Below are 12,669 nucleotides of genomic sequence, written 5' to 3'. Positions count from 1 at the left end.
CACTACATTGGGCGTCAGAAGTGTTAAATAAATTTAGTCGTCATGTCCAAGTTGGCCAAGAGGAAGATTCCACCGATTGTGTCCTCGGGTGAGGAGGACGATGGGGATGTGATCCCCCCAATTGCCCCAGAATTGAGGACTCCAGAGATAAGGCCCGAAGCGGCAATCCCTGAGGAGCAGCAAGGGAGGGACATCGACAACTCGCTGCCGGCAGTTGGAGAGGGGTGGTGCGAGCTCGCCACATGTCTCACGGGCTTGCTCTCCTTCGTAGCAGAGCTGGTTGTCCAGCTCGGGTCTGCACCGCCTGCCGAGGATGCTGCAGCACGGGGGCAGCAGGTCGGCAGCTCAACCGTCGCCACCGTGCAAGCGCGGGAAATGGTGGAGCTCCATCCCACGTGGGTGGCGTCAAAATTGCCCACCATTTTGCCACCCCGGGGGGAAACGCTTCACGCCAAATTCGAGTTACCGTCGGCGCCTCGTCTGGAGGTGCCTTCTCTTCAAAATCGACTGCCTTTTGTCAAATAATTCGTGGCTACGGGGGGCAACTGGACAGCTTTCCAGCGCCGTTTTGCCACTGCTTGCACCCTCGCGGGATGGTCCGATGAGGAGGCACTGTCCACCACTTTGGATGACGACTCCTTGGTGGCATTCGAGGCCATCCCTGCAGCGGATCGAGCGACGCTGCCTCAGGCATGCACCTAGATGGCAGCTATTTTCGATCTGGGGGGAGACCAAGACGCCTCTTGTTTTCCACAGTGCGTTGCTGTTATTGGGCCACGCTGCATATCCGTGGATAGAGCAGACGGCGCTGGACTCTCAAGTGCTGGAGAAATTGCTGTCGCTGGCCTAGGAGCTGGGCATCTCTCTGCCTGCCATGGAAGAGGATGACTTATCGTCTCTGAAGGTAGCCCGCTGCATCCAGGCCCATGTCAACTTGCAGAAGTGGCCTGCGGTGGCCGCCTGTGTGGGATTCCCAGAGGATGAGGACGAGCTGAAGCATCAGGAGCTGGAGCGAGCCTGCGCTTCATTTGTCCGGAGCCCGCGCGGGAGGAATAGCGTAGTGGGAGCGAGAACAACGAGGCAGGACCACCCTTCCAATGTGGAGGTCCCCGGTCACTTGTTTTAAGTGTGGCCAGCTGGGCCACATCGTCAAGGGATGCCGTACCGGCCCTGGATCGTTGTCCTCACCTTTGTCTTCCTCCGCCCCGCCGATCTCTGCTTCCCCGGGCCCACAGGCAAGTCGCAATGCATCAGACACCCGGCCGCCACAGTCACTTCATGCATCTCCCTCTGCTACGAGGGTGAGTGATGTCAGCCGGGATGGCTGATTTTTTTTTTATGTGGGGGGGGGGGGGGGTGGGGGGGGTGATGTAGTGACATATAATCAGTCACGTAGCAGCATAGCGCTAGCTGCTGGCAGGGAAGGGGGTCTGCAGCTTACAACAGCCCTGATTGACAGCAGGCCAGGTGATAGACCAGAGAGGGATCTAGGGGAAGGATCATGGAAGGGGCACACCGAGAACCCACTAGTAGGTTCCAGAAAGGCGCAATGGCCAGTGGCGGGGCCAGGCCATGCTGACAGTATAAGAGGGGCCCTCAGAGGGGACCTCGAAGCTGTCGTTTGGAGTGGGATCCCGTCGTGCTGCTGGAGTCTCCATCTTCACCTTTTCGGCGTCGCCAGTCAGGCAGTCTAACAGCTGTCCTGACTGGGAACCGTAGTTACTAAGTGTTACTGTCAGGCCGTGTTAATAAACAGAGTGCCTCCTACTCTTAGTGTCTCTGAGTCAGTCGCTACACATGGATAAAAATTGTGGAAAATTACAAATAAAATGGAAGGGCTGAAAAGTGTGTATAGAAGCATGGACAAGTGCACATTTGCAACACTGGTCTGCAGCCAAAATGCTTCTGAAATAAATGTAGTCCAACTTTACTCATTCTGGGTCAATGAGAATAAAAATTATGCTTACAATTGTTGATTGGCTCTAGTTTTCAAGATATGATACTGGGTCAGTATATACGACCCTTGACTTGGGAATGGCGGAGGATAAGTGAGTTATAAAGGGAAGGGATCTCAATTTAAACCAGAAATTACTAAAATACATCTTTGACTGGATCTATGAATAAATCTATGACTGGTTTTGGAGGGTACTTTATTTTTGAGCAAAACAATGAATTATGCAATCTGAACCTGGTTTTATGCCATACATGATATCAATTGCATCACGTTATTCCTAGAAGTCATGGATGATGGCAATCATAACTAGGCTTACATCCCTCTGCTGAACAAATTGCCCTATATCAGCTCTAGAAATCATGCAGTGTCGTGCTCTCTTATTTGTCAGTGTTTGATTTTGCAAAAGGACACATTTCTGCTTAGCCAAAGTGAGTAGAGATGCCACGTACTTGTGTGAACAAAGCAGATAACTTCTGCTATGTTTGTGGTGAAGTGACTTTTGCATCACAAAAGCGCAATATAACCACTATGGTTAAGCCTATCACCTATATTTTGGCTGCAAAATTGGAGATCCTGGACAAGATGTGGGCCTCACACATATGCTGCAACACTTGTGCAACAAATCTTCGCCAGTTGTTGAACAGGAAAAGGAAATATATGCTTTTTGCAGTGCCAATGATTTGGAGAGAGTCAACAGATCATATCAGCAATTGTTACTTCTGCATGGCACCTCCATTTGGGAAAGGCATATCAAAGAAGAAAAAGTGGACTGTGCATTATCCAAACATTCCATCAGCTATACGCCCAGTACCCCATGTAGGACTGTCGGTTCCTGATGCACGAGAATAATTATTACTTGAGTCAGACGAGGAAGAGGATTAAACTTCTGGTCCTGAACCATCAAGGTCACATGACCCAGATTTTCTCCCATCCTTCTCCTCTGAACCACACCTCATAACACAAGGTGAACTGAAAGACCTTGTCAGGGATTTAGAACTACCAAGAGTAAGGCAGACCTGTTGGGCTCCAGACTGCAGCAGTGGAATCTGGCACGTGATGTTCGGGTTTCCATGTTCCGTGACCGTCAAAAGGATCTTGTCCCATTATTCTTCATGGAAGGTGATCTTGTAGCCTACAATAACATCGATGGTGTGATAGCAGCCCTTAACATCGTTCATGATCCAGATGAGTGGAGACTGTTCATTGATTAATCGAAGATGAGTTTTATGCTATTTTGCTGCATAATGGCAATGTTTTGCCATCAATTCCAGTTGGTCATGCAGTCATATGAAGGAAACCTATGACAACATGAAACAACTTTTGAGGTGGATAAACTATAACCAACATCAGTGGCAACTTTGAAGGCGATTTGAAGGTTGTTGCTCTCTTGTTTGGTCTGTAGACTGGATACACAAAGTACTGCTGTTTTCTGTGTGAATGGGATCGTCGTGCGAGTGATTCCCACTACATCAAGATAGATTGGCCACTCCAACAGTCATTAGAGCCTGGGAGGAGAAGTGTTCAGCATCCACCACTTGTTGAATAAAGGAAGATTTTGTTACCACCCTTATACAACTTTGTCAAAGCCATGGACAAAACACGAGCAGCTTTCAAGTACCTCCTTGGAAAATTTCCAAGGTTAAGTGAAGCTAAGATAAAGGAAGATGTCTTTGTTGGTCCTCAGATTCATGAACTTCTTCGAGATGATGCATTTGACAGTGCACTGCGTGGCAAGGAAAAGACGGCATGGAACGCCTTTCAGTTAGTGGCAACAAATTCTCGGCAACCTCAAGGCATACAAAAGCCTTGGTTTCAACATCTTACTGAAGATACATTTTTTGCACTATTTAAAATATATCTTTAGTGGAGCAGTGAGCGACGAGCATGGCGAGCGATTTCACCAGGACATTGCAACAATCGAGAAACGCTATCAGGGCAAATGGTGCCCATCAATGCTTGCAGACTATTGCTGGACAGTGACAAGAAATGCTCCATTTAATGAATACAAGAGATAAGCCAATGAGCGCCGAGTAGACACTGAGTAAGGACTAAAGTATGTACTTCTATATGCATTCGAGTTTTTTGCCTTTTGTTTCAAAATACATTTAATTTATATAACCCTTTGGCTGATTTTTTAAGTGTTACATGAACAGAACAGGTGACATGTCATCATGTAAAGCAACCATACACACATGAAAAGACCTAGGTTTACAATTTATGAGTAAAACTCTACTATCTATACAATATACATAGACGTAAAATGTAAAATTTTTAATATCTTGGGAACAGTAGCCAATCAGTTGTTTTAATTGTCATATTTGAATTCAGCACGTAACATCCATAATAAACAGCACATTTCATCTCTGAAGCAGACGACGTCTAAAAGTTTGTAGACCAGTATAATTAGAGTGAGAAACAAAAATATGAATACATGAGAGCGCATGTGCAAATTAGAGACGTCATATTGACTGGTAAGGAGAGTAAGAGGACTTTGGCAGGATTTGTGAAAAGAAAAGATTTTGGCCCATGGTTGCAACTAACGACAGTGGCATCCGAAGGAGGGGACACACACGAAAGGATGTCCATCATGGAGATGGTGCACTAAAAAGATCAGTTAATGTGCACGCAGCTAGATGGATTGTTACATTGCAAGCTTATGAGGGATAATTACTGCTGATGATTATCATGATAGTTGTGGTAAAATATCGCTCTGTAACGGTAAACACGGCACCTCAACACACAGTATTGTTGCTCGAGACCGAAATGTACACACATTCCCTCCTCTTAGTGTTGTATATATGCCATTTCCAAAAAATAATATTAACAGTGATATTGTCTATTTTTAATGTAATAGTTATCTTTTTTTCATATACCTGGATTTAGCGCGTTCTAAAAAACACAGTAATGGAGGCCTATGAACGCCTGCCTTGAGACAACAAGGCCAAAGAGACTCGGCATCTGGAGGTTGATTCATAAGAGGTTTTTTGGGTTAGATCACGTAAATATATAAATGTGTCGTTAAAACCCACCACCACACGACACAGCCATCTGGTAAGGGTTGTCACGTAAAAAGAACATGCTAATTCGTCACTAGTACAGCATACCGGTGTGTTGGAGAGCCAAGCCACAACATTTGCAATCTGAGTACGACATTTTGCCAGTAATTATAACCAGTTTCATCAGGTGACAGCCAGATTTGTGGAGAAGTCTAACTGTTTCGTTCCTTATATAGAGGCGTAGATGTGGTGACCACGCTTGTGCGCTCTTGTCCCAATCAAACTGCGCTCATAACCTCATCAGGCGCCAGGATGTCTGTGGAGCCAGAACCAGGGATGAACTCAGGCTGAACCTATGGATGCACTACATTTGCAAAGATGAGAGGAGGATGTTGGGCCATAATGTACCATAGGTAATTAACCACATGAGCTAGAAACCCTTTGTAAACAGCACCGAAAATCATACAAGTCAGTCTTGCAGAGGCAAACTCCGGGCTATGGTCCTCGTGAACAACCAGAGAAGGGAGTCTTGCTGAGGCAAACTCTGGGGCATGGTCCTCGAAATCAACCATGAAGTGCCAAGTGTTGAGTTTTGCAGAGGCAAAGGCTCTGTGTCGCTAAGTGTTCAGTTATGCGGTGACAGACTGAGTATCACTTAAAGTTTTATTCTACGTTTTTCCTTATGTTTTGAGTTGCTTGCAGAGTCAAGGACTTCGAGAATATGTACTGTACTAAATTAAAGTTGTGAGAAGCTAAGAGGTGTGCGAATGCATTTTCATATAATACTGTGATCAGCTAAGACGTTCGAGAAGTTAAGTGGAGATTTTAGTTATAAAGCAATATCGAGTGTGCATGAAATGCTGTCCAAGCTATAGGCTGGAAAAGTTATGTTGGTCAAGGGACTGATACTCTGATGATAAGAGTTTTGATGAGCAGCGCACAGCAGGAAACCTTCCGAGGGAGGAGGGGGCACCAAAGGTGATCGCACGAAGCAGGCAGCTGCTGACAAGGAATACGGAGCAGCGTGACCACAGAGTACTCCAACTGCAGATCGAGCCTGCCGTGCAAACGTGCAGCGCAACTGCTCACGGCTGACCACGAGCGTGCTAACTCGGGAGCCCCGAGCACCCTCCAGCGTGGATCGAGCATAATGCACAGACAACAGTGCGAAGGAGCAGCAATTAGCAGGGCGATAGCACGACAAGTGTGGACCAAGCCCACCACTCTACACATCGTTGTGGGACTTGAGGTATTGTTCAGAAAGGATAAACATTAACTTTACACTCACTCACTATTTTTCACTGTACCTTGCACAGGTTGTGGGCCAAGAAAAATATCAGCTTGCATGCCTCACACCCCATAACAAGGGAATTGTGCATGGTCGCGTTTCCATGAGACAGCCTATTTTTTTATACGTGATTGTGAGATCCAATCGTTGACGTTTTCTAACTATTTAATACGCATTTGATGAGAACACATTCTGTGCGAATATTGCCATTTTGAGGTGTTGCCTATTGTTATGGTTTAACCACGTCAACGTGAGATTTGACCATTGATGCTTTTATGATCATCTCGTACGGATTGATGAGTATGTATATTTGCATGGGTACTGTTATCGGTATTCTGATGATAAGAGTTTGATGTTAGAGTAAGTAATATTAAAGTTGCTTAGATTAAAAACAGGTTTCTGAGCGCTTTCCTGAATTCGTGCATCTATGTCGTAATGACGAACTGTATCCTGCAGTGAGATCTGAATCCCGAGAACTGACATAATCACCCGCTGCACACGCAGCAGTTTGGATAAAGCTGCATTGCTCTTGCAAGTGCCGCATGAGCCCCAATCCCCGCAAGGCAAGCATTGCCCTGGGTTGTAGATCTAGGCCAGCTCCCCTCACACTCGACCCGGTGAAACCTTTATGAAGCCACTAGGCACATTTGGACTTGGTGGCTCAGGACTCGTGCCAATCAATAAATCTATTTTCTTTTTCTCATCTAGGCGATATACAGATTATCTGCTGCAAGGTCGACTTGAGTAACCATGCAGATACTCTTCTTGTGCTTTTAAACTACAATTTTATGCAACTTTGAGGTTGTTTTGGGTGAATCGGTAGTGCAGTGGTTAGCATGCTGTGCTATGAAACCGAGTGATCAGTTCGTGGCCAGAAATGTCTGATCAGTCCTGAGTACTATTTTAGCAACCTGCACTGACCAGGGTGGACAAGTATATGCTTAGGTCTTTCGGTAAAGTCACGTAGATAGTTTCAAAGAAAATAATCTAAAATAACACAAAACTACGACGTTTCGATCGCAACGCAAGCGGTCATCTTCAGAAAAAGGGGGGTTAGCTTCCAAGGAAAACTGTTTATAAGGGTTTGAAATGGGCGTAGCCCAAATGTCAGCAGCCAGGTGTCCCGCATTAATGAGCTCTTCGCTTTGGACATCCTTGGTCCCTTTCCCGCCACCCCCCGGGGCAATATGTACTTGGTTGGGGTGGAATATTTTTCACGCTGGCCTGTGGCCTGGCCGCTCCCCAACCAGTCGGCGGCGGCCATCACCGACGCCTTTCTCCACGGCTATGTCCTGGACAAGGGTGCACCTGAACGTCTATTGACCGACCAAGGGAAAAATTTTATTCCACCTTGCTACGGGAGGTATGCGTCCTGTTGGGTACGAAGAAAATTAATACGTTGCCATACCATCCCCAGACATATGGCATGGTGGAACATCTGCACAGGACATTGACCTCCATGCTGTGCCATCAAGTTAGCAAGTCGCAACTTGATTGGTATTTACCAGATGGCCCCTCACGCGACAACTGGCTGTTCGCCGTTCTTTTTAATGTATAGCAGGGATGTCGACCCACCCGTTGATGTGCAGCTCTGGGTCACATCTAACAAATCTAAATTTCAGATTTCGGACCACATGCGCTTCAATATCCAGAAATTGACGGAAGCACGGGAGGCAGTGAGGGAAAATTCAAATTCGCGCCAAATAGCCAATGTGGGGCCTCCGCGCACCCGGACACGTGTAGGTTGCGGGCAACAGGGCTTGGCTCCACTGCCCCCAGGTACCATTGGCCACGTCGGAAATGTGTAGCTGCCGATACCTTTTCAGGGCTACTGGTAGAGGGAATTATCACCTCATTGCTCAATTCAACTGGGATATACTTTGACTTTACTTTGATCTTTGATCACATGTAGCTTGAGCTTACTTTTGTAATAAAGTATTTCCACGACGATACTTGTTGGGCGCTTCTTTATTCACAATGGTACAGCACAGCTTCGCTTCCCCTCCCAATGGTTTCACTCTCCCAACCCGTGGACGAGGCGCCTCTCTCTCTCTCAGCATTCCCGCGAGGCTCACTCCACTCTCTCGGCCTCGCCGCTGGCTAACGGCATGGTGGAAGCAGAGGCGAGCTTCGAGGGAAGATCCGCCATGTGGCCCGTGGCAAGGAGAAGGGCAGCGCCGCCGTCCGGAACCCAGGCTTCCACACCGACCCCGAACCTTCCCCCCAATCTCCCTTATATCTCCCTCGGCGGAACTAAGCCCCGCCTCTGGCCACACCCCCTCAGGGAACCTCCTCGAGGGTTCCCGAACGCCTCACCGGCCCGATCATATCCCCCCTTAGGATTGGATCCCGATGACATCATCGTGCCCATACTCATTACCCTCTGGTATCCCCTGGATGGCGCTCCCTCATTACACTTTGAATATTCAGTGTTGAATAAGTGACATGTGACCTACACTCGTTAGAGGACAGGAATGAGATATATGAGCGTTTTCCAGTATTTCACACGCGAGGCTGTTCAATCTTATTCAGAAGTAGTTCAGTAGAGTCGTCTTCCTGGCCCATACCCTGCCATGTAATACCAAAATAAAAGTTTATTTATCTTATGGCATCACTTCAATAGCACAATAGCATTATACTAATTGGTTAAAGAGGTAAAGGTGCAGCCCTCTAATTACTTGATAATGTGAGTAGTTTGGCCTACTCTTGCATGCTGGCCACACATCTTGTTTGACAAAGGTGGAAGGATTTAAGAAATACTCATTGTTTCAACTGCCCCGCCTGTAAATTTAACTGGTAACTTCTGGATTGCCAGTCCAGATCACTAGCCATTACACAAATATAGGTAAGATACAGGTGAGAAAATAAAACTCTGTGCTCAATGGTCACTTGGCTCCCTTGGCCCACTCAGCATGGCTTTGTCTCACACATACAAAGGAAACGTACCTGACTGTACGCGTTTGAGTTCCCTCTCCACACATGCCGCTCAGTGGGACCGAGCACACCTCCCATGGGTCCGACACCCACGTGTACAGAGCGCAGTCGCTGTAGCATGGCACAGCCTCATACATCTGCATCAGACAAAGATGCAGGCACCGCATCCGCATTAGTAAAAGCAAGGCAGGTATTCAGAGATAACTGTGATACTATAATTAGTAGTGGTACACAAGCATAAATAACACAACTAAACACACTAATAAATAACAAAATAAATAACAATATTAATAACCAGACAATGCACCTCCCTCGACATGAAAAAAAATCACATTCCCTCAGCCACACGACCTTATCATCATCATAATGTGCATGCCCCTCAGGGCGTCGCAGTCCCCATGAGCCACCACCAGGCAATCCTATCCTGCGCGAGCTGCCACGCTGAATGTATGCCAAGGCCGTGGTGTCGAAAATCAGCCTCAATCGTGCATGTCCATGTCAGACGTGGTCTGCCCGGGGGGCAAAATCAATTGAGTGTCCTTGTTGGCAAGCATGTTCTGCAACTGCCGACAGTTGTGTTTGAGAGTATTTTATATTTCTTTGGTGTTCTTTTCGTCTTATGCTAATGTTATGTCCCGTCTGTCCAATATAGCATCTGTCACATAAGCACTTGATCTGATACACACCTTTTGTTGATAACTTAAGCAATTCATCTTTAGTACAAGATACGAGTTTTTGAATTTTGTGTACCATGCCAAATCTTACTTTGATATTTTGATTTTGCAAAACTCGATCTAATTTGTCAGTTACTCCCACGATATATGTTCACAAATACATATTTGCAGACATAGTTGGCGACAAAAACACACATTGCTTCCGCAGGACAAAAGCAATCACCCCCACTTTGTAACTGGGTGAAAGCAATACAATTGCATCCTACTCTGAGATGTTAATGAAAATGTAATGCGGGCGTAAACGGCCTCGCGGATATGACGTCACGGGGGGAGGGGTTAGGTCACGTGGGGGAGAGGGGTAAGCTCTTAAGGGCGGTAACCGGAAGAGACGGGAGGAGAGTGTGGGAATAAAGACAGGAGGAGGCCACGCAGGGCAGAGGGTGGAGAGTGGCGAGATCGCCACGCGGTGGGACACTGCACCGTCAGCTAGCGGTGTCCGGGCACGGGTGGAACGGAGAGCAGCGGTGGGGCTGCAGCGAGAGCAGCTGAGAGACTGCACAAAGGCGGAGAGGCTAAGAGGGAAGCCTGCAGCGGAGCTGCATCGGGAGCGGGGAAAAGGCTATGTGAGCGACGGCAGCTGTCAAGCTGCCAAGCGGAAGGCTCTGAGCGAGGGCCGTGTGGGACAAGTTGTAAGAACCTAAATAAATAAAGGACAACAGAGACAGACACAGTGAAAGAGTCCTTTATTACAGAAATGACTGCCACACTCATTGGTGGCCTTCACACAGCAGTTGACAGAGAACAGCCGAAAATGGCGGCGGGATGGAAACATACTCTTCAGTCCGTCAAGGTCAGGGGTCGGCAACCTACGGCTCCGGAGCCGCATGCGGCTCTTTATGGGCTGCTTCTTGACGATATGTACGTATGTACAGTATGTACTCAGATGCATTGCGGCTCTTGAAATACTGAATTTTGTACCGAATTGGAAAGAAATGGCTCTTCTTGTTATTTTGGTTGCCGACCCCTGGTCAAGGTCAAGGAATGCTAGAATATTAGCATGCCATCCTGCAGAGGGGATGCACCGCTTGCTCAATTTGTGTGCAAAATTGCCATGCACACAGGTACAGTTATCACATTTAAATATGTATGGATAACAACTGGAAATTACAACGTGTTTTGCCGTGTGCAAAACCTTCATTGTAATTGAGCCGGAAGCAATGTGGAAAAATACCGTGCTGCATGTGTTTCAGTAAACTGTAGAATGACGATCGCTTCCATGAAACTTTATCTACGTATATATTGATCGCAATACCATGTATTTCGATTTAAAGCTTTTGTAACTGCAGGGATTCATCTTCTTGGTTCTTTCGGTAAAGTCACGTAGAAGGGAAATAATAAAATAATACAAATAAAACATAATAAAATAATTTTCACGACGTTTCGGCCACAACGCAAGCAGCCGTCCTCTGGTGAAGAACAGGTCTGTCGGAAAGACAGCGTCTGAATGGGCACCACCAGGCTTGGCAGCGTATATTTAAGCTGGGTTGGAGGGGGGCAGGGGCGCCTTGACAAAGGAATTTGCATATCAAGAGGAATTTAGCATATTTATGGGAAATGCAGATATGGGATTAGTCACTACTTGTGGTGGGGGGGAGGTTAAAAGTCATATTATGCCCGTGCATTATGCAGTATGCAGGATTAGCAGCATCAAAGGGAGGGAGTAGGGTTAGCAGTAATAGAGGGAAGGAATTTTAATAGTAAGGAGCTGCAGCAGCTAAACCACCACGAAAAAAAATAAAATATAAACTACATCAGTATCATCAATATACTAAATATACTCTCCAATAAGCTGAGCTACTAACAGTAAGTCATACATTACAATTCTATGTCGCAAAAAATATAATGCCTCCAGCTAAACTTTTTTCTCTTACATCACACGGGTCTACCCCGTACTATATACTGCCATAGACAAACCCAACATTAAATTATATACTGCATTACTATACACCACCCTATACCTTAGACTATACATTGTAATATTACACTATGTATTATTCTACCCACCCTACTGTATACCACACTGATGTATATTGACTATACAATTACGATACTAGATATTACCTTATACATTATATTAAACATTACACTTTTATACTATTTATTATTATACAATCTGCTATACACTATACCATTGACCGTCACGTGAAAGGTACTAAGAGGAATCAACGAAATATGTCAATGGGAGAGTGGTGGTAGGAGACTTGCAACGGAGCAAAGAATCCATTCCCTGCGGAGAATAAAAGATATATAGTCTATGCCAGTGAGTGGACTGCGGTCTGAAAGTCACCGTAAACGTGAACACAATCAGTTAAGATCCAAAATAGTTTATTACGTCTTTCCAATGATTGCTGAGCCAGAATCCATCTTCTCGGTTGAAATTGTCTCTGTGTTTGTATATGTGGATCGCCTCATGAACGAATCTCTCATGGTAGCCAGATGGCTTGCAGAGAACCTCTGTCTTGGAGAAGTCAATGTTATGTGAGCCCACTGAATTGTAACAGTGATCTGCCATGGCTGAGGTGTTTGTCCTACCATGTTTCAGGTCTGCTTTATGTTCACGGATGCGGTCCGAGACATGTCGTTTGGTTTCTCCAATGTAACTGCTACCACAGAGGCAACTTAGTTTGTAGACGCCAGGGTACTGTATGTCTGGAACCACATCTTTAACAGACGGGACCAGATCACGGATTTTATGTACTGTGTTGAATCGGACCTGGATCTTGTGTTTAATCAGGATTTTGGAGATCTTTTTTGTGACCCCAG

At 46.2% G+C, this 12,669-nt stretch overlaps 1 protein-coding gene across 6 annotated transcripts in view; it reads right to left on the bottom strand.

Moving 5' to 3' along the window:
* LOC144933004 (thrombospondin type-1 domain-containing protein 7A-like) overlaps positions 1–12,669 on the bottom strand; it is a 576,967-nt gene that overhangs the window by 89,477 nt on the left and 474,821 nt on the right. For all 6 annotated transcript variants that reach the window (XM_078857465.1, XM_078857438.1, XM_078857456.1 and 3 more), the window contains one exon: positions 9,185–9,309. In XM_078857465.1, coding sequence (XP_078713591.1) covers positions 9,185–9,309 — 125 coding nt within the window. The remainder of the gene's footprint in view (positions 1–9,184; positions 9,310–12,669) is intronic.

The sequence above is a fragment of the Lampetra fluviatilis genome, chromosome 1 (genome assembly GCF_964198595.1).
Source record: "Lampetra fluviatilis chromosome 1, kcLamFluv1.1, whole genome shotgun sequence".
In the NCBI taxonomy this organism is placed as follows: domain Eukaryota; kingdom Metazoa; phylum Chordata; class Hyperoartia; order Petromyzontiformes; family Petromyzontidae; genus Lampetra; species Lampetra fluviatilis.
This window is presented reverse-complemented; position numbering and strand designations above follow the sequence as displayed.